Source organism: Thalia democratica, chromosome 9 (genome assembly GCF_965202585.1).
Source record: "Thalia democratica chromosome 9, ktThaDemo2.hap1.1, whole genome shotgun sequence".
Lineage (NCBI taxonomy): Eukaryota > Metazoa > Chordata > Thaliacea > Salpida > Salpidae > Thalia > Thalia democratica.
In genome coordinates, this window is record NC_139173.1 from 24,627,924 (window position 1) to 24,651,943 (window position 24,020).

Here is a 24,020-nt window from a genome sequence, read left to right on the forward strand (position 1 = left end):
TATTTTCTACGAACAGTCGACAGAGTATCATTCAGTGCATTCGCAGACGGAGAACTCTTCGAATCTTCAAATGTTAAAATAGCCTCGGATGCTGTTCTGTCTGCAAATGCTGATGGCTACGAGTCCATAAATGTCACAATTAACTTCAACTTAAACGAGGTTTATCAAAAATTAAATTTATAGTGCAAAGGTAATGGATGATTATTATAATAAACAATTAGTGATATAAATCTTAACCTTAATAGAGATTTGACTAATTTTTCTCCGTCTAAAAGATAAACAAAAGTAGATACATTAATGTTCATAGTTTAGCAGTTTCAATGAACTTTAATGCATATTATTTTCACAGTATTGAAGTTGTTTACCATTTTATATATGACACATATAAATACTAAAAGTTCTTCATCGAAAAGTTTTAATTAGTACTATAATTTAAGTTTGTAAAAGATAGTATGACTTTATTCTTACTGTAGCAATAGACTAAAAACAGGTAAGTTTTACGATCTTACAGTTCTATGGCAATCTTTAAAAAAATTAAATTAGAATTAAACCAGCTAAACTTAATTTATAAAATTTAAAGTTTAAATTTTAATTCTAGATCATTAGCTTTAAAATTTTGTTGTTTACTTTAAGATATATCAAAAACTTAATTGTATGACAGTCTGAAAATCATAAGTATTTCTATTGTTAATCAAATTAGCAAAGAGGACTTTGTATAGATTTACCACAAAATAAACAGATAAAGAGCTGTTTTTATTGGACAAATTGAAAGCAATCTTGTTTTAACTTTAAGAAACTTTGTCAGAATATTTTAATGAACAAAACAATTTCATGTTTTTTACCAGGACGCAGCAGGAGAAGGTGCAAGCAAACCGGTTTGTGGGTACTGGGACGTCCCCCACTCCAAATGGGTTTGTTTCGAGCCGAAGAGCAGGGGGGAGGACCGGATCGAATGCGAGACCGACCACCTGACCAACTTCGCCGCCCTCTTCGTCAGCGGGGCTAGTTGAAATACTTGATGCATTTGAAATATACTTTTTTTAATGAAATATTGCGAATCATTGGGATAATGGCAAATGTACAATATCTCATATAATAATCAAGTATATATAAAGTAAATTAAACATAACTTTTAAAAGTCCAATTATAAGTTGAACTAGTGTTCAACAAAAGCAATTTTAACCATATATAATTAGATAAGCATTACTTTTTTAGGACATTGTGGACATAAGTGAATTGAAAATAATCACAATCATTGGATGTTTTGTTTCTTTGATCGGTCAAATATTAACTCTTGTATTTTATCACAAGAAAAAGTTTGTTTTACTTCTTATTTAATTTTTACTTCAATTTTTCTCTGTGTGCTTTTATTTAAAACATTTAAACAATTTTTTTATTAACAAACTCTAAACTTAAAATAAATTATATATAACTAATTCTTTAAAACTAGTTATAACATTTTGATGCTAACTTCAAAGGAGTTTTAGGACTGTTTAAATTGAAAGTTTTATCAAAATTCAATCAAAAAAAATATTGTATAAAAAAGATTTAAAAGAAAAACTTTAGAGTGTAATTCAAAAGTTAAATAAAGTGAAGTAATTGTTAAAAGTATTTTGACATTTTATAATACTGTTCATAATAAAATTTTTATACATTTTAAAACTAAATCAGTAATAAATATAAACGTTAATGTTACAAACACTTTTATAATGAAACACAGGCCCTCCAAACCGACGCAGTACTCTCAAGTGAGGGGAATTTTAATTTGCAACCTGGCGGCATCCCTGATCCTTCTCAACGCGTTCCTCATCGTCAGCGAGATCGTCCCCTCCACAAATCACGTGTTCTGCAGGGTGATTGCCGCTCTGCTGCATTTCTCCTTATTATCAGTGATGACGTGGATGGTGGGTGACGTCATCAACATATTCTTTGGAACCAGTTTCGTTAGTGGGGATTTTTAAAAGTTTTTAGTACATACTTAGTAATAAAAATTATTAGATTTCAATACCAAAGCTTAATTGAATTTTTGTACAAAACATTTAAAAACATCACGTTGTTGTGTACTACCACTTTCTAAAAGCAATTAAAAGCAAGTATCAAAAACTGAAAGTATTTGTTTTCATAAGCTAAAATATCTTTTTTTAAACTCGAGCTTCGTTTAATTATATTAAGATAGTTGAACAAACTAATATGTTAACTAAATTAGTTTTATTATAAATATGAAAATAAAAATTTGTACACTTTACAGCCTCTGTCGTACCGATACAGGTTCAATTTGAAGAGATTTTCTACTGTACTACTTGTATTTTGCTGGGGTATTCCCCTTATATTTGTCACAATTTTGGTGAGTTTGATTCCTGAAGCTTACGGATCCGAAGGCTGCAACACAAATCAGTTAGTTGTGAAATTTGAGAGTAGGTATAATGAATATGCGAAAATAGTAAAACCAATCAAAAGTCTTACTTTAAACTAAAATTGTTAAAGTTGAACTTAAGTAGTAACTTTATTACTGCATTATTCTACTGTATTGTATCAAAATTATAAAAGCTATCTAAGCATTGTGCACTCTCATTCAAAATGCTGCTCTAACTTTACTTAAATAAAACTCTAACATTTGTTTACCATCTTATTTATTCAGGTGTTGGGTAACTTCTGTGTACATCACCAGACTTGTGCTACTACCAGTAGCGGTTTTGCTGGGTCTTAATTTCGTCATGTTCGTGCCTATTCTATACGCGGCTCGATTTAAAACCCGCCCCAGTGGAATTGTGAGTAGTAAAAATATTTTATATGTTTTAATGTTCGACATTGCTTTTCTAATAGTTTAACATTTCAACTATTAATTGTTGTTTACTAGTTTTAGAGTGAGTTTTTATCATTTTATTTAAAGGAAAAAAAAAAACTCGTAGATACTGTATCATTCTGAATTAAGCAGAACTCTTAAATAGTTCAAGAAATAACTAACTTTCGAGAAGAGAATGTTAAACTTTAGAAAAAATTTAAATCAACATTCCGAAATCAACTTGAAAATACAAATCAACAATTTATACACAGAAGCCGCACGAAGCCGGGGACACTGTGAAGTTTATATTCGTATTGTTTTTCATGGTTGGAGGAACTTGGACACTAGGGTTCATCATCTCCCCATTGCTGAAAGTATCCACGGATCTCGGGATCGCGTTTGCCTACATATTCACATTGCTCAATTCACTGCAGGGTTTTTGATTTTAAAATGTTTTAACTGCGTGAATAAGTTTTCTAGCTGCTTTTTAGTATTAGTTTCAATGTATTGTTGTAGCTAAAGCTTGTCACCGATGATTATACTGCTTGTTATTTAATTTTATAGCAGAAGCTTTGTAAAGACAACGCTTTTAAATAAAAACAGTTTTAAAGTTTATACTTTCAAAAAAATTTGTTAAAGTTAAGCGGAATTGAGTCGCAACGTAAAAACTCTAAGATACAAAACAACTTTGTCAGTTACTTTTACTTTGGTTATGTGTTAGTCTTTGAAAACTTGTTTGAATATCTAACACACACTAAATAGTTTAAAAGAATTAAGTAATGAAATAAGTAAGAATTGTTAAAAATTTTTATTTTCAGGAGCTGGTCTTTTTTACCTACACTACGTTCGAGTTTGGAAAAAGAAAAAGGTATTTTAGTGTTAATACATATATACTTTTTATTATATATATATACTTTTTTTACGTTAAAATATAAGCACTTAAAAACTTAAATACAATAATATTTTAGAATACTTTAACTTATAACTTAATTTCATACACATATAGAGTTAATTAAGTTAAGTTGCGAATACTAAGAATACTTAAGTTCAATAGTTTAAAAATATTAACATTTAGTAATTAAAATATAAAACAGCTTATAACAACAAATTACTTTTTTATTCAATTTACTAATAAAAAATTTACAGAAAACTGAAAACAGTGGAAGTTTTATTTCGAGGACTTCAACAATGCGACAGTCTTCAATTTAAAATTTTTCTTGTACAAACTTTGTTTACAAACATTTACTTTAAAGCGCAAAAAGTTTTATGTTTTTTTTACTAAAGTGTTGATATAACATATAAGTTTTATATATTAACAATCTTAAATATCTACATTTTGCTAGAAAAGCTCATAAAAAAATTTTCATAGTAAAAACTCTGATCACTATATCTTTAACACATATTAAGCGCACAATTTATTTTAACTTAAGGAAATTAAATTACTATTTATTTTTAAAGCAAGAATCATGAACTTTATTTTCGTCATTTTTAAAGTAAATTTAGTTGACAGATTTTATAGCCTACTTATTTTTAACATCCAAAAAAAAAAATTATAAAAATATTATTTGTTTTTGGTCAGTTTATGAAAACTTTATAGTCTTTAAACTTATTATTGAATTTCAAACAAGCATCGGTCTTTACAACTTGCAGTTTATATAACGTTTAAATACTGTCCTGGACAAGGCGTTAAAAGGTTTTCGTGGTGTGCGACTCGATAACCGAAAGGTTCTTTGTGCACCAGGTCCTTGGGCCAAAAAAAAAAAATTATAACGAAAAAACTAATTCATACTTTTTTTTTTGTTATCACTTATATGTAACTTCAATGTAAAGACTCAACAGTATAACTTAATAAATGTGAAAAATGCTTTGTTTTATTATAATTTGTTCTTTATAAACAACTTTAATTGAGCTATCTGCAAAGATAAGTTATTGATTCTATTAAGAGTAGAATTTTCATTCGATATTTTATATTTATTTTTATCAATTAATAGTTTTTGAACGGAACATTTTACAAATGTTTTAATAATTTTTCACAGTATAAAAACTTTAAGTTAAGTTTCGTTTCTCATTTGAATTGTAATTACTTCGATAGACTTCCTGTTTTATTATAATATTATTTGCATCAGTGTAAAAAAATACAGCTGCAAAAATTCGCATGACGAAATGTTTTTACATTTTAAATGACAAAGGAGTCATACCTCGCAGCGTACAACTGTAACTGCTTAAATATTTTTAGCCACATATATTTCATTAAAAATTTTAATAATTAAAACTTTCTAAATAACCTCGGAAAGGCCTTTTAAAACGTTTACTTAGTTACAGTAATTTTTTGTTTATTGATGCTGACTTAAAAACTATTTTAAGCAAGTAATTGTATGATTAGTTGTATTTTCTTAGGCTACATAAGATGTAGAGGGAAATTGAAAGCACAAAGAGGTAAAGTTAAAAACAAACATAATTAATTACGTATCTATTTATTAATAATTTTTGCCGTTTATGTATATTTTATTTAATGGTCTATTCTAACATTACAAAGAATTGATTTAACTTGCTATCTAAACTTTTATCTTAAAATATTTCAAAGTTTAAAACTTTATAATGAAAATTTTTTAAGTCGTACCTACTTTTTTAATAGATTAACTAAAATTTTACTTTTGCTTTAAAGATTTTTTTTGTTTATCATCATACAAAAGCTTCTTACCAATTAAGAAGTTTTAAGTTTGGTACTCAAACATACACATTTAGTTAATAACTTAACGGAAAGACAAATTCACAATAAGATCTCCTTTCCTTAGTATTGTTTTAAAGTTATATTTTTTTTAAATAAAGTAAAAAATTACCTAGATTATATTTTACAAATGTTTTACAAATTCTATTCTACATACAAGAATACTTTGTTAAGAAAAAAATGACATCAGGATTAGATATTTTGGTGTTATACATACTACCAAAAATAACATTAGAAATATAGTTACTTTTAAAATATTGTGATACTTAAAATAAACTAGTGTTTTAGAACAGCTTTAGACTTCATGACTATTTTAATGTATAAAAAAGCTGTGAATAGTCATAGATTGATTTATATTAAAACAGAAAAATAACTTTTAACGTAAAACATTCTTTTTTTTTTACTAAATTGGTATTTTAAAAATATATTTTAGCATATGATCGATGAAAAGCAAAAAAAATAATAAATTATGATATTTACAATAGTGTAAATCAAAACAATTTTCATTTGAAAAAAAAAGTAAACTTTGCACTAATTTTTGCTAAGTGTGGCCCAAATGATACTTTTCTAACATTTACTTACAAAAACATTAATTGGGTCAAATTGAAAGCAAAATATATCCCTTTAATATTTTTTTTGCACAAAATGCGTAACTTTTTGCATAAACAATAAATATGCTTTAACTTTATAAGTGTTGAGAATTTTTTTGTTATCATATTTTTTAAAGAAATGCGTGATATTATAATTTTTAATTTGATTTAATTCGATTTAATAATAGGAATTTGATGTATCAAAATCAAAAAGTTCAAATCCGTAAAGAGTGCTCTACATTGTAGTGAGCTTCAATAAAATTGTTAGCTTATACTCTTAATTTAAGTTTTTTATTTTGTTTAATTGTGTGTTAACTAAAATATGTACTATTTTTATTGTTATTAATAATGCCAATTAACCATGTGTCATATTAAAACAGCAAAAATAACTTTAAATCATTATAAATACCTTTAAACTTTGTGATGATAAAAGTAAACTTAGTTGTGATAAATCAAAGCAAAAAATAAAACGAAAGTTGAATTCAAAAGCATTTATTATGTGTACTGATTTAGTCTAAAACTTGATAAAATAGTTCAAACAAAAAATAGTAAGCAGTTTCACATAAAAACAAACTAAAACATTTGCAAGACAATAAACTGATTTAGAGCTCTTAAATTTTCAGACAGATTTAATTATTTCTTCTACGTATGTTCCGCCACAAAACACACAAAAAATAAATATTTTCCACACTGAAACAAAAACACCTACATTGAGCGAAATTGGGACAAAAATTGCGTTTTGATTTGACAAGATAATAAAAACTCTAAAAAGCGGTCGATTGAAGCTGAAAAACACACGAAAAATTTTACTAAAAAAAAACACTCACACAAATTTCTATAATAATTTTTAAGGGGACTTTTTATTTCAAAGTTGCGGCAATACCGTCGCCGCAGCTTTGGGAAATCCCCCCTTGGCTCTTGCTGGTCGTCTTGTTTTCGGGGATTTTTTTTCTTGCGTGCAGGTCGAAACCCTTGTTGTTGCTGGCGGTTGGCGGTCCCCTCGGCAACCGAACCACCCCAACCGGGACCCCGTCGTTGAACTTTCGCCCCATCAGTGGGCTGCTACCCGGTGTTGATACGGGGGAATTACCTAAATTGAAAGTATAAGTTAATTTCTTTATAATTAAAAGTAACTTCAATGGTCACATAAACCAGCTTCGATAAATTTTATACCGATTTACGCATTTCCAAGTAAGTTGATTTAAAAACCAAAATTTTGATTGTAATTGTAACAATTCAAAGCAAACAGATCAAAATAGATTTCAAATTGACCAGTTTAACTGCAGGCAAACAATTAATTACTTCGATAAAATATATAAAGTCCTTCAACTTTTTAAACATGAAGTGCGGACGGAAGGGATTTTCACAGAAAAGTATTTATTGTTGTGCTCGGTTTTCGCTTACAAGTTTTTCATACTATAAAACTATCATTAAAAAATAAATATTTGTCAACCTTGCGATTTAGCAGCGAGCTGCCTTCTTCTTTCCAACCAGGGGCTGGTCCTGCCCCCCGTTGCCAATGGCGACGGGTGCTTGGGTCGTGAGGAGAAGTTCTTGTTGTCGTTGGGTGACAAGTTGGATTGGTCCTTGTAATTCTTCCTCTTGAACCACGGGCTTCCTGCGTGTTTATTAGTTTCAACTTATACTAAATAAACAGATAATAAAAAAAAAATGTTCCTACAATGGTATCATGTTCTTAACAATTTATACCAGAAAGGTGCAAGAAATTATGCTTAGTAAACGTATTAAAATATTGCCAGTACAAATACAAATAAACTTTATAAATAAATAATCCATTCAATATAAATATATTATTGACCTGACGGTGAAGACTGATTGGAACCGCTCCTTCTGTGCTCGCCCCTCCAATTCTTATCTTTATCTATTAAAAAATACCATGTGTGAATACTTGTTATTTATAAAATTTAAATCGATTCCATTGGAAGCACTTGTCAGTGTTATTGCGATGTTTCGAACATTTAAAAACCTATATAAACAATTAAATTTATAAACAAAAGTAAAAAGGTTTTGTTATTTTACTATTAAAAAGTTCAATCAAACTAAATACTAACCTGGATCTGGGCTCAAATCCCTGTTTTTGTGTTTGAACTTAGGGGAATTTTTGGGGCTGTTTTGAGCGGACAACCTGTTTTTACGCGGCATCATTGGACTGGTCTCGCGAGAACTGGTAAGGAAAAATATTTAAACTGTTGAGTTATTATTTCAATTTATGTTTTTTAAATCATTCTAACATTACAAATTAATTACTTTAGCAGTTGCGAAGTTGTATTTCAAATGAAGTTTAAGTTTTTGTATGCGAACACAACTAAAAGCAATAAAGCATAAAAAGAAGATTTTTCATTGAACAAAATTTCATGGATATCTTTAACATTTTTAGTTTATATGTAAAGTAATGATGTAAAACTTTTAAAAAAACTCTACAAACAAAAGGTCGTTATTCAACAGATTTTCTTCGAATATTTTGCTTTAATAGCTTTATGTACATAATTCTAACAAACGTAAATTTGGTATAACTTCTTTATTTTTAACACTATCAGTAGAAAAGTTCAAAATGTATACATATAAAATAAATTTGCTGTATTCAGTTTAAAAAGTAATAAAAATTTAATATTTTAAGTAAAATTTAAAATTTCACACGGTTATTAGTACAATTTAAAATATTGAAGTACAATTTAAAATATTAAAGCACAGTTTAAACAAAATAAACAATATTTCTAATCGCTTATTTTACAACATTCCCACCTCAATTGCGATCCGCTGTCATCTGCGCTGTCGTAAACGTTCCTGAACATTCCCTTCTGTTTCTTCGGATTCCTACCCGATCCCAGCAAGCTGAACGTTTCCGACTTGCCCTCCGACCTCGCTTCCTTCGACAAGTTCTTGAATGCCGTCTGCGTGGGATGTTTTTTTGAGAGAAAAACTCATGTAAATGCATGATAACAATAGTGTACTATTAATAGTGATATAATCAATACGCGGGAAGTTAAAAAATATTCAATTAAATATATTGTTCGAAAAATATTCCACTGATTTTTTACGATGAAGTAGTTATAAATAGAATTAGTCTTTTGAAAAGTAAAGAAAATCTAAACTAATGATTTTATTAAATTTTTCAACACATTTAACACTGTATTATTTTGTATAATTTTTTAAAGTTTGTTGACTTTAAAGCTGTAATATTTTGTGGAACTAATAACATAAATACTTGGATTAATTTACTTAACGCATTTTACGTTTACCAATTGCTTGATTATATATATTTTTAATTTTATTATCTACTTAGAATACTAATAGATGACTTAGTTTTGATAGATTTCATTAACAGTTAGTAATTGTAATAACAAATTAATTATATGCTAACTTGAAAATGACAAGCAACACTAAACCTGCTAAAAACCATGAAACTAAACTTGTTCAACTATTTTTAAAAAATTGAAATACCTTTATACACTAAAAAAAAACATGTGTATAATGGTATGTAAAAATTCATAAGGCAACAATAAGTTTATTTATAAATTTAAAAAACTAATTTGCTTAAGCCTTATTGATTAATTAGGATTGGCGCTTGAACTTTATCACTATGTATTAAAAATCCAATAAAACTTTGTTTTTTAATGCAAAATGTAAGACAAAGTTTAAATACAACATAAATGTTTTTTTTACTATTTAAAACTTTTCCAGTTTTTCAGGCAAAAAAAAACAAAGTGTTTCGAATGTTTATATCATACAAATGTGAAATAATTTCTCAAGTAAGTCAGTACAACATTTACAAAACTTACAACAAGCGTAAAAAGTGTTTTTTCAGCACTTTCTGCTAATTCAAAAAAGTTCATTGAAACAAAACTTTCCTCACAAAAGACGTAGTTTTTGTGTACAAACAACTAAATACAAAGAAACAAGTTCGCCTCAAGCTGTTTTGTGTTTAGTGGAACAAAAATTTATTTATTTGTTCATTTCATACAAAACAACCTGATTACTTGTTTAATTACTTTGCAAACTTTTAGGTACTGAAATATGTTGTTCTAATATATATTTACAACTACGAAATTTACTTGAGTTTAGCACATGATTAAAAAAAATTTTAAGCATTTTACTTTTAAAATACAGACTTGCAACTTGAACAATTTACTTAGCACCATATAAAAATACTAATAATTATTTTGTTGTTCAAAACATGCACTTAGTTCAACTCGTAAAAAGTCTAAAAACAAACATGGCATTTACAACTACTTAAAGTTTGGATACAAAAACATTTAATATATTAAAATTCACGTGTTTATATACTACATGAATTTCAAATAATGTGTATAATATATATCACATTCACAAACAAACATCTTCGGTACCTACATTTGGTCTTTTTATTTTAATGTAAAATTTCACTATTAAACGCAATAAATAAACCTGGGCATCATATATATTTTAATATTCAACAACTAAACTACACAAACATTTGTTATATTTAGATTAATTACAATCAAACCTGTGATTCTTGTATATTGTGGTATTCAACAAAATCACACATATTTATTAATTTGTTATATTGACTATTTATACAAACCTGAGCATCCTGTGTATTGTGGTACTCAACAAAATCACACATATTTATCAATTTGTTATATTGACTATTTATACAAACCTGAGCATCCTGTGTATTGTGGTACTCAACAAAATCACACATATTTATTAATTTGTTATATTGACTATTTATACAAACCTGAGCATCTTGTGTATTGTGGTACTCAACAACTACGCACATGTTGACACCAAGTTCAGGGTGCTTGATCACGTGGTTTCGCAAGTCAAGCGGAACTTCTTTGCACGGATCAACTATTCGCACCGTGGTGAGTCTCCCGAACTGTTTGAATCTCGTCGATAGCTGTTTATTGTTGTTGTTAATTAAATTGCTTATATATGTTAATTATTATTGCTAATTGTAAATTGAAGACATTATCTTTTAAGGTAGTATAGTTTATCAGCCATTTGCTGATTAAACCTTTTCTAAAATTTTCTTGTGCAAGACAGTATACTAACTTTATTAATTTGTTAATGTTATTTGTTATATTTCAATATTTTTTTTTCTTATTAATTAGTTTTAAAAAATATATAATTAGTTAAATAAAATAATTATTACTTATTAGTAAAAAAAAGATATTATCAATGATGTTTTTCGACATTAGATTTTTTAAGGTAGTATAATTTATCAGGTAATTTCTCATTAAAATTTTTCGGAAACTTTCTTGTATAAGAGAGTTTGTTACAACATGTTATGAATGCTTAACTGTTTTTGTATGTTATTTTTATCATTAGTTCATAAAGCTAGCACTTTTTTTTGGAAGGATAAGGAAATTTCTGTTTACCAGACTGCTCAAATTCGCCAGAAATTTCAAAATATTGAATATTTTGTGGCGTTAACTACCCATGTTTATTTGTATATACAAAAAAAGAAAAACATCTAAGGTAATTAAGTATAATTTGGTTATCACTTAAATTATATAAGCTAACTGATAATGATATCACACATTTGCTAATTAAAGCTACCCTAAACTTTCAAAACTTAAGAAAATTTGAGTTCTAAGGTTTAAAACATGGAGCATATAAACCTACTAAATATATAATTTTTTTTAAATTATTTTAAATAACAAATTAAACAGGTATACTCTTGAACTACGTGAATAGATTAAAAAACATAAAACACTACTTATGATTATATATCAATTATTAAAATTTAAGTTTGCAATATTTTGTTAGTAAAAAAGCTTGCAAATATTTCAATGTTTCTAATAAGAAATACAAAAGCTGTATCATAAACCTGTTAAATAGCAATTGTCTTTTGTAACCACTAAAGCTTCCTCTTTAATATTTACGTAAACTTCAGTGAAGATCTAAATATATGCAGACAACAAGAATAAATATGGAGCAAAGTTCAAGCGAACTACTCGTGAATATTTAATGGTGTACACTAATTACGCGGGGATGAAACAAATGGGTTTTTGTTAAATTGTGCTGATTTTAAGCGTGTTATAAATTTCAATTTGTTTCAAATCAAGTTGAAAAGCTTTTTGCACGAAAACTTTTTTACTTGTTTTATCTAACGCTAAAGTTTTTTAATTTTTTGGACACCTGATAAAATGCAAACACGTTATTTTTAGTATAAACTTACGTATTTGCTTAAATAAACAAATTTATACCTTAAAATTTCTTTAACCTCTAACATATTTTTATCTTACTTTTAAATAATAAACCCAACATTTTTGCCTAGGAGTAAATATTTTGTCCTTATTGCGTGCAACAGAGCAATAAAACTTAACTACTCTATAAATTTAAATAAAATTCACTGTTCTCAATTGTGAGCATAAAATTGAATTAGATTTTAAAACAGTTATAAACCATACTAGCTCTAAAAATAACTAAACTTTCATTACTAATAGAGAACATCAGTTAAAAGTTTGGTATTTATTGAGACTAAAATAGATCTATAAAACTTAGCCTAAAAGTTTAAAATAAACTACTGGAAGTAAAGTTTGTTGATAAAGTATGTTAATCTTTATTTCTTAGTCAAGTTGTTTTTTTTTTGTAGATACAGAAGTCTTCATAAAAAGTCATTGAAATATAACACCAGACTTTATTGTATTTTTAGTAAACTAAGTATCAAAACTAATAAAAAAATATAACCAGTTAAAATCTATAAAAAATAAATTACAAAAACTAATCCTTCTGGTTTGTATTTATTTTTGTTAAAATAAAGTTTTTTGAAAACAAATTCATTAAAATACAACAGCAAAACTAATGCATTTTGTTAAATTAAAAATAAAAACAAACTTATAATCTTACAATCAACAAACAACCAACGTCGTCTAACGACAGTTCTTCGTTGTTTTCTTCGGGTTTGAAAAGCAGAGTCTTTATGCTCGTAGTTGGCACGTCTATGTCCGGCAACGACTCCAACCTCCTAACCTTTGTTCCCTGAAACAACAAAAGTGAATACTATCAACTTTATTATGGACTATGTGTAAATTGATAAACCAAGTAAAGGCGCAACTTGTTTGCAAGCTGTGAAATTTTTTGTGTGTTACGGAGCTGAGTCTATAAAAAATGTACATCAAAACACAAAAATATCAACTAGACTTGCAAGCTACGTAGCCTTTTAATTATTTGGAACGGAAAGTCTAAACTTAAGATCATCATAAAAACAAATTAAAAGAGAGACAGCAACCCTGCTTACATGATAAAAATGTTTATTTTTAAACAAATAGTTACAGTTTAAAAAAAAAAACTACGCATAATTAGCATCATTGAAAAAAGCTAGCTTGCATTATTTAGTTTGTTTGCCATCCATATCTCAACCACGTGTTGTGTATAATTTCATTTCAAGTTATTTTTTTACCTGCTTTGAAAATTTATTACAATTATTAATTTAGTGTTGTAAGCGAAGTAATGGCGCGCCTTGTAGAAAAGGTCTATACTTTATGTTTGCTATAGAACTGTTTTTATAAAATATATAAACAAGACTCAAGTATTAAAAATTTTAGCGGAGCACAATGTACGTACAACGTGAAGTAAGGACTTGGTTTAAAATATGTTTTATGTTTTAAACTAGATTAAGCTTAAAACATTGGTAACCTTAGCAAAAAAAAAACATCATTAACCAAAAAAAAAACAGCATAATTAATATATTTATTCAAAATTAAAATCAAAAAATAATAAATAATTAACAATTTACATAATAGACTGAATAAACTAGTACTTTTACTTTTCAAAAATGCTAGCTTGCATTAGTTATTTATTTGCATTCACGTCACAACTAGAACATGTTCAGTTGTATAATTTAATTATCTATAGAATTTTACTTGCTTTAAAAAAAATTCTGTGCGACAAAATACAGTTAAAAACTAGTGAAATATTTTTTTAATAAAACGTATATAGTATGTACTCAGTAAACCAAACAAATTAAATGTTTTAGTATGATTACTTTATTTATTTTTCCAGCTACATTGAGTATTAAAACTAGTTTCTGCATTTCACATTAGTGCTGTGGGCAGAAAATTTTACACAAATTTTTTAAACATTATTCGTTTAATTAAACTTTTAAACTCATGAACTACCACTAATGTTCAGCTAAATTAAATTATCAATGAATTATATAAATAATTAGTTGATTTGAAAAAAATTTACATATAATATTTGACCTTGTAACTTATGTAGTTTTTACTTTAATTCAGCGTATCCCGTGGTTTGATATAATATGTTTGTGGAATTTAAACTGTTCCCACACCTTATTGCGATGAAAATAAAAACTTTATACTGCTTGTTACGGTAAACACAACTTAAAACTATTTCCTACCACGGGATACAACCACATGATTTAAATTACTTTGCGAAAATTCTTAATCCAACGTTTACGGTATTCTACATGGTTGTTTCTTTATTTAAAGTAAATATTTGTAATACAAGTTTACTAGCCGATAATTGGTTTTTATTTTTATTCAAAGGTTTTTAAAATGTTAGATTTTATAAAACTATTAAATACTTTTGTAGAACTTGCTTTAAATTTTAAACAAATACTTTTAAGTATCTCTGTAAATAGGTAAAATTTTGAACTTGAATACATACTTCCGACAATTTTCAATGCAAATTTTTTTAATACTATATTTTAGTGTATCTTATAAATAAAAAACTTAAAACTAAATCTGTGACCTTAAAAATACCATTTTTATAAAGTATGTATTTAAAATCTAGATGCAAATATTGTTAAGGTTATAAATTTTCTAATAACATAAATTGTTCTTTTTAAAACTAAATAAAAAAAAACGGTACTGTAAGCGTGACAACAAACAACAAGTTACAATAAAATAATAATTTTAGTGAAGGTATAGTCGAAGTGTAACTACCTTTTAAAGAAAACTGTTTTCAATTTTATAGTATTTCTAACACAAATATGTTTTGCATACAGCACTATACTCATATGATTTGGAAAATATTTAAAATTCAACGTGAAATAAATACAAATCAATTTACAAACTTAGGATAATCAAATAACCAAATTATTCTATTTAAACTTGAATATAATAATTTAAGTGTCTGTTTTAATTTCTGTCTGTCTGTCTGTTTGAATTATCCATTAAACTAAAAGTTAAAATATTTATTCAACAGTTTTACAAATTTCATCAATAAAAAACAAGCAAATCAAAAACAACACTCCCTTAAAACAGCAATTTGGTTTTTACTATGTTGCATTTTTTGTGAACACTTTTCAATAAAAAACTCACATAAAAACAATTCTCGAATTTCATTTAACATGACCAACCAATACATGGATGTAACGTTTTCATACTAAAAACTTTCTCCTAACCGCAATCGGAAGAACTAAACAAACTGCGTTATGTTTGAATTACAAAAGTGATGTGTACTTAGCATCACATCATTCCAATAGCGCTTTTCTCAACGAACGCACGTAGAAATTATTGATCCGCATCAAAGTACCACACAACAGACTGTGAGCGATTGTGTATTGAATTATTTTGGTTGGAAAAAAAATAGTTTTGTAGTTGAAAAGGTTGAAATACGCAAGTTTCAAAATAAATTTAAAGTTTTACTTTGAGCACACATAAATTTCATAAAAACCAAGTCAGTAATTCCGATATTAACGTTAAAAGATGAATTTTGTTACATAATATGATTGAAGTATTTTTAGGCAACAAAGTTACTGCGTAAAGCCTACGTGGCAACAAAAATCAGTAAATTTCAGTGGTACTTCAAAAGCGATTTGAGCAAAATCAATAAGAGCTGCGTCACTGAACAGTTACATCATAATTACCAGTCTGTTGTGTGTGGAGAATGTTTGTTTAGTCGGTGTATTGATATTTTCAAGGGCTTCATGTTGTTTGTTTTACCTACCTGTAGTGTGTAGATCATCATGCCACTTGTTTGCTTATAGAAACAAAATTGAGTTTGTAGAATTAAAAACAGTAAATTAATGTGGCATTGAATTTTGCAAGCAGTGACAAAAAAACAACAAAAATCGTTTGTTATTTTTCAGAATAATAAGGTAATGAAAACTAAAATAAGATTAAATCACAATAACAAATTTTTAAAATTAATATTTGTAAAGCATAGTAAAGAATACTAAATATATATATTTAAAAAAAAGTTTCTTAACTGTATATGGTAGAAATACTTTCAAAATGTAAATAAAAGCATTTATGTTTATTTCAACTTTTATGTAAAAGTTTCAAACTAAAAACGTATACCTAAAAACTATTTAAGTTATATAAATTATTCAGATAAAAACAGATTGCCCTACAAAACTTACCAATAAATTTGAATTTCCATACTAAAAACATATAAATGATATTCAATTATTCTCAAAAGTTAGGGCACGCCTCATTGTATTGCACACAAACATTCAAGCGCAACTATCAATCAACAAAGTGGCATGCTTAAAATATTTCAACCATATAAACGCGTTAAAATAGTTTCAAAAACTCTTCAACGCTTAAACATTAAGTTTATAAAATTCTACAATAAATTTATACAGACTTAGTATATTTGATATAAGTATTGACTTTTATGATGTTGTGATCAAGTTATGTTGTAACAGCAGTAAAAATTGCTAATATTTAAATTAGTAGTTTTAGAACAGGTATTTACTTTTAAGACAATTATAATTATTAGATTTGTAATATTTTTGAATAAAAAAAAAATTTTGTGAAAATCAAAACAACAACATTAAAGTTTAAAGTGAGAACTTTGGTTTTGCCTCTTTATTTAGCTTTTAAGCGGCGAACCAAGCATGAAATATTTTGCTTTCTGTTTCTATTTTTAGATCAGCAGTTATATGATTGCATCACAGAGCTTTTTACTGAACAATCACTTGAGAGCAACAATGACTATGTGATATAAATCAATTAGTCAAAGAAAGTATCTATTTTACAAATAAATAAGATTTTAATGAAAAGTAAATAAAACTTACACCAATAATTAAACTCACAGATTTGTTAAGTTGCAGCTTTTTCGATTTTGATATGCAGAAAGCGGTGAGCTTCCAGTCTGATTTGGACAAGCTTTTTAGTTTTTTGAAGCTTGTGAGCAGCTTCACCGAAACGTAGCCTAATCTATTTCTCTTCACGTGTTTCAGTAGGAACTTGTCCTGAAAACAACAATGGCTTACATAACATACTGCAACTATTATATTTCATTTGAGCAAATTCATTGCTGTCAATTGAATTTAAACTATAGTGAAATTATTGTTCTATTCCTTAATTAACAATTATTACTAACATATAGAATAAAATTTTCACTAAATTTAGAAAAATTAATTGTTCTTATCTATTTTACTTCTATGAAGTTGCATACTACAAGATGTTTAAGAAATAAATATGACTATGTTCTCTTTTGGTTAAAAAGACTTACTAAATTTAATTTAGCGTTTTAATAAAGTATTTTTTTTTAAATGCAATAAAAGCATTTTACAAAGCTGCAAAATTACTATAATTATTTTAAAAACAGCTTAGCATTATAAACAACTAATTGTTATTTTTCAACTTAATTTCGAGAAAACATTCAAAACTTGACAACATTAACCTTCAAAAGGTTTTCATTTGAGAAGTAGAAGTCGAGGAGGCTGACAATTTTTTCTGAAGTTTCATCGGACGGTGGCCGCCAGCTCGGGTCCTCAGCCAGCATTTCGAAAAATCCCTGAACCTTTAAATTAAAATTTTTATATATAAGTTACTTTAAACTTTTTTATTTAAGTTTAAATTTAACCCCAAATTCTAGTGCTAGAAATAAAATAAAATTCTGTTAAATTTAGGAGGCAAAATTTTATATATTCTGTTGTTTAGAGTGTTTTATGTTACCAGGTTGTTTAGGATAAATACTTTTTCAGTTATTAAACAAAATGTCTGTCATTTTTTAATTTAAAACAACATGTTTTTTATAACGTCAGTTTTTTTTTCAATTTGTTACCTAAAAGCAGTAAAACTATTTTATGTTTTAGTTAGTAGTCTTAAATTTCAATATTTCATGGTTGGTCAGATTTTTAAAAAAAGTATCAAAAAACTAACATTAAGTTGAGTCTTGTTGTAAGTAATTAATAAATTGAAATTCTATTTAATTAACAATTGAAAATGTACCATTTAACAAAAGATTTATTACTGTGTGTTTTGTTTTAAAAAATTAAGACGTATATTTTCAATAACTTTAGTCAATCTCTTGTTTTTAGTAAGTTAGAAACATTCAGATACTTTTATTTAGTAAAGCAGATCAAAAATATCTGATAAAACTGTACACCTTAACTAATTATAATGGTATTAACTAGAATTACCAACATCTCAGTTAACAAATCACAGTGGGCTGAAAAGGGGAGTTAGCCAAGGGGCAATTAGAAAATGAAACCAAGAATGGATAGAACAGGAATTTATTCTGCTTCAAATACTTCATAGTTATACAAGTAAACTATGACCAGTTTTTACAATTTTTCGGATCAAATTATAATCAAAACTATTATACTTTTTGCCAAAAAATTGCTTGCTAAAACTTACATAAAAACGTCTAAAGTACTTGTCTATAAATATTATTTTCACTGATTACTTTTATATGAGATAAATGTTTACCAATAACAACATAATTTCTTAAAAGTTCGAACTATGGACTTTTTTATTATTCTTAAAAGTTTATAATTAAAAAAAAAAAATATGATCAAATATAATGCTGACATAAATCTATCAAAAAGCTATTTCTCAAAACTATTATTTAACTTTTTTTGTAGCTTCTCTGCTAAATGGGCTCTTGCCTAATATAAAATTTAGTAGCTTAAGTAGGTTTCCAAAAGCTTTTTTAGTTATCTTCAGTATTCCCAAAGAAAGCTCTAACAACAATCTTGAGTTTAAACTTTAAACAACTTATGTTATTTGAATAGAACTATACAATTTAAGATAAAAAATATTAAAAGAGTTGATATTTATATATATATAAGTTTTTGAAGTATTTTTCTGTAGATGTTGCAAGCTTTAATATGGGAACAGGTCAAAATTGCACAAAGACAAAATTGCACAAGAAGACTAAATTGCACAAAGACAAATTTGCACAATGGGTCAATTTTACACAAAGACTAATTTGCACAAGGGGACTAAATTTCATAAAGACAATTTTGCAAGAAGGTCAGTTTTTCAAGAAGGTCAGTTTTGCGTAAGTGACAGTTTTGCACTGAGGGTCATTTTTGCAAAAGATTGAAAAAAAAAAGTAACAAATGTTATAAAAAGATACAGAAAAAAATACAAAATAAATTAAAAAAAAAAACAAGGAGAAATAAAAAAGTTACCGACTGAGGGTAAGGGTTAGGGGTAACAGTGAGAGTAAAATAAAAATAAAATAAAAAACAAGAAAAAAAAAATAAATAAATTAAAATTAAAAAAAAGGTACCAAAGGTGGGTAAATAAAAAACAATCAGCAACTAATATTAAAAATAAATATTATTTATAAAAAAAAAAAAAAAGAAAAAAACAAGTTACCGACTGAGGGCAACGGTTAGTGGTAATAGTGAAAATTGATAAAAATTAAACAAAAAACAAAAAATATTTAAAAAAAATTTTCAACCTGTGCAAAAAATTGACTTCGAGCAACTTTGTGCCCTTGTGCAATTTTGTACGCTTGTACAAATTTGACACCTATCCCTTTAATATTGATATATAATAAATAAAAAATTTTGGTAACTCTTGAACAGAAAACTTACACACTTTAAACTTAATAACTTTGTTAATACTTTTAATGTATTTAAAAATAGTATATGTAAAAAAAATAAATAATACAGCAAAAATGAAACAAAACCAGAAAAATGCCAGTTCTATTTAAAACTTAGTTAGAGTTTCTAGTCACCAAAAAAGTCAATTACTGCTTGCTAGCCCAAGGTGCAGCTTCAAAAAAACAACATGAACATATGAAACAAACAAGGTTAACACAATTTAATTTATGTAAATATAGAACTTATTTTGCATATTTTTGAATTTAAAGTTTAAAAAAAAAGTAAAAATTTAATAAAATTTAGCTAAAACCAAAAAAGCTTTGCATATAACAAAATTTAGACTTTCAAATGGAAACTGTGATGCACAACAACTAAACTACATATGAATAAAAGCTTTATAATCATAATATGGCCTTCATTAACTATATATAACTTAAAAAAAAAATTTAAATACTACAAACATATAACAAAACAGTTTTATTTTCTAAATTAATATTTAAAAAACTGTACAAACTGACATCATCATCATCTTCAGCGCCACTGCTTACTGGAGTGTAAAGTTCTTCGTTCTGAATTTTTATCACCTGTTAATGAATTGAAACGGTTATATAAGGGAAAAAGTGGAAACTAGTCACTATGCTTAATTCAAGTTCATACTAGCTATTATTAAAAAACTAAATTAATTTAAAGATATTTAATGTTTGAAAAAACAATCAAACTTTAAAAAAGGTTATATTTAATAATTAAAATATCTATTAATAAAAAACATGTAAAAATTATTCAACAAATAATCTATTAAACACACTAAAAGTACTTGAAAGATTTAATCCTAACATAAGTAGCAAGCTTACAATCAGTCAATATTTGTCAATGTTATGTTAATAACACAACTTATTGTAATTTTTAGAGATGTGTTTTTACTTACAAGTTAATTCACTTTTTTTGACCAAAATGCACCTCGCTCAATATATATCAATAAAACAGAAGTTGCAGAAGGTTTAATAAAAATTCCAGACTTTTTGAATTTCTTCCCGGTTTACAAAAATACTAGTTTTTGGTCCATTATAGTATAAAATTAAACTTAAAGTAAAAAGTCTTAAATGGTATAAAAGCACTGTTATGCTACTTTATATGTGCTTGAAAGATTTAATCCTAACATAAGTAGCATTCATGTCAATTATAAATTGTCAATGTTATATTAAATAACACAACTTTTTGTATCTTTTTTTTTTGTATTTTTGTATTATTATTTTTGTATTTTTCAACACAATTTAATCAACTTCTTTTGACCAAAGTGCACCTTGCTCATTAAAAAGCAAACTATGTACAAAAGAATAAACATACTAAACATTTCAATTTAATACTTACACAACATTAAAAAATATCAATTCCTAAAAAGTAAAAGTGTTGCTTTATAAGCCTAAAAAATGTTTAACACTTCTTCCAAAGCTTAGAAATTAAGAAACAGACATTTACATAAAAAATCAAATTTACTAAACAAAAAATGAAAAAAAAATTTTCTTTGATAAAAAACCTTTGTTTCAAAACTTTTCCTTAATATTTATCACCAGATTACACTTCCTAAAAATTTTAGATATTTATCTCAAAAAACAAAGGAAGAGATATAATTTTGGTGAAATAGTCTTTTTCACCTTTTTATTTTATGCCTCCCATAAGGAACCTATTGTACTCTCTGACTTTGACTGGCTATACTTCAAAAAATACATGGAGTTTTGGAAGTTTTTAAAAAGTAACTTGTAGCTTAGCTAAAGCTCTACAAAATAAAATCAAGTTGTGAAAAAAATGAATTACTCCCCCCACCTCTATGCCCTTAAATTAATAATAAATTTAAATCATCTAATTTTTTATATTATCCAATCTTTTACTCAAAATAAAAAAAAATTACTAAATAAGACTGTTTATGATTTGTTGAGATTAAACAGAGAAAGATTAAGAACAATTGCTTAAAGACTGTAGAAGATAAATATTAAATGAAATAGTTTATTTTGTTATTTTACTAAAATCCTTCATTAGGGAACATATTGTACCCTCATACATCAAAAACTTATTTGAGTTTTACAAAAGGATAAAAAGCAACTGCTAGCTAAGTTAGAAATCTTAAATTATAATCAACATGTAAAAAAGTACATTAACCCTTCTTATAGCCTTATTAAAGAAATTTGACAGATCCTTAATAAAAATTCACTGCTTATTGCTTCTCTGTAAAAAGAGAAAGATTTCAAATCTGCTCAAACCTGTTGGACCTGAACTTAAATTGAAATTCATTATCCAGCCAAGTTTACTTTTAGATTAAATTTTGTTGGATAATGATTTTTAATATAAATTCAGTGCAACAGGAACCATATCAGAACATTTCTTAAATCAAGATCTAGCTGAAACCTGATAAAAATCTATTTTACTAATATAATTTTGGTTATTATAGTTATATCAAGTTATAGCCAGAGCATTTGGACTTAGTACAACACTAGTTAAAATACCTCAAACACAGCAAGCCTAGTTTGGTAGTTTCAGACAGAAAATTTAACTTCTAATAAAAAAGAAAGAACTGTAAACAGGAAACAATTACTCTATTTACTATTTCTGACTAATAATTTACACCTTTATAAATTTATACTTTTGTATTGCTTAATTAAAAATCTTTTTAAGTAGTCAAAAAATTTTTTTATATACCCTGTCTGTAAACTGATCATTGGTCATTAAGTCCTACTTCTTTACTACAAGTTTCTATTAGATAGGAGAACTTTATCATAGTTGTTAAATACTTTTTACTACCTTTTTAAGTTTGATGTAATTTAAACAAATCAAAAATTGACTGTTGAATAATAGAATTTTATCATAACTTTAGGCTAAAAATAAATACTTCATACTAGTAGGCTTAGTCTAAAAAGAAACTTTGTTTAAACTTTATTTAAAACTATATGATTTAATTTACTATCATAAACTAATAACACTTCAGTACTTAATTTCTTTTATTTAAAAATATAAAATGATTACATTGCTTTGAGAACAAACTTAAACAAATACCTTAAAGCAATATAATCACTTTATACTAGGCTAAAAGAAAGTTGAAAAAGCAGGGTAGACACTGGTAATTTGAGAAATTTCCTACAGCTTTTTGAAAATACATGTTTTGGGAGTACTTTTAGTTTAAAGCTACGTTTAAGGTAAAAAATTGTATTAAAATGTATAAAAACATTAAAAACATACTATATATCTACTTTAAATGAGATAAAAAAAAAAACTTTAATGATGACAAAAAAATATATATAAGATAGACTTTTGTGTCAAATCAAAATTTACTTAACATGTAAAAATTGTTTAAATTTCAGGTTTTTTAGTGATTTTTATTCAAAATTTCAGTTTTTTACTGGTTTATTTAGCCAAAATTGTCAAATTCCAGGTGTTTCCAGGATTCCAAGTTTAGTTGTTAAACTAAAAAAGAGATCAAACGCAAATATAATGTAAGGCTAACTTTATAAAGTCAGCTCAATACTGGTACAACATCAGGCAATACCAATTTTTCAGTGTTTTATATTAGAACCCATATTACATTACACCAAAGATACTTATATTTAAACAAAAAATAAAAAATGTTAATAATATATACTGTAAAATTATGTTTATATAATACAATTATTAGTTTATAATTTTATAGTTTTATAATAAAATGCTGTAAATTTATTAGGGTAAAATTGTACTTTAGTATTAATACTATTTTGAAAAACTTACTGGTGTGACTTTTAAATGATGACCATCTCCTGGTATGTTTTCCATTTCGATGCAATGAAATTTCACTAAAGGCAAAAGACTTTTCAAAGTATTTACTGTTATTGAACTGAATTACTTTATATACTCAGTTCAAGACATACATCACCATAAGGGGGAGCTAGCTTTACAAACAAATAGCTTGTTTATTTACTTTTTTTGAAAACCAAGTATGTAATGTTCAGAATTTACAATTTACAAATATTACCCACAAACCAGTTGTAGTATTTAAAAAAAACTGACCTTTGGAGTTAAATTAACGCTCGTTTGAAAAGTAAAAAGAATTCTACTAATTAAAAAAAAACTTAACTTCGTAAAAATATAACATAAGAAAAAAATTAATATTAGAATTTGTTTGTATTATTTTTCAAC

At 26.4% G+C, this 24,020-nt stretch overlaps 1 protein-coding gene across 1 annotated transcript; it reads right to left on the reverse strand.

Annotated features, from left to right (window-relative positions):
• Nucleotides 1-6,578: 6,578 nt before the first annotated feature.
• On the reverse strand, nt 6,579-23,771 carry LOC145843878 (la-related protein 6-like). Its single transcript, XM_082951136.1, has 11 exons — nt 23,613-23,771; nt 20,381-20,446; nt 17,705-17,824; nt 17,112-17,270; nt 12,974-13,087; nt 10,839-11,000; nt 8,864-9,012; nt 8,173-8,285; nt 7,920-7,982; nt 7,554-7,718; nt 6,579-7,190 (listed from the first exon to the last, which is right to left on the reverse strand). Exons 1-11 carry the CDS (start codon nt 23,655-23,657, stop codon nt 6,961-6,963), a joined length of 1,386 nt encoding a protein of 461 aa, XP_082807262.1. The 5' UTR covers nt 23,658-23,771; the 3' UTR covers nt 6,579-6,960.
• Nucleotides 23,772-24,020: the final 249 nt, after the last annotated feature.

Bases quoted from the DNA above. Each gene is read 5' to 3' on its own strand.
- LOC145843878 (XM_082951136.1), bottom strand. From the start codon at position 23,657: ATGGAAAACATACCAGGAGATGGTCATCATTTAAAAGTCACACCA. The intron at 17,825-20,380 runs GTCAGTTTGTAC...TTTAATTTAAAG, and splicing joins GCGCTGAAGATGATGATGAT to GTTCAGGGATTTTTCGAAAT. The intron at 9,013-10,838 runs GTTTGTATAAAT...CATCCCACGCAG, and splicing joins ACAATACACAAGATGCTCAG to ACGGCATTCAAGAACTTGTC.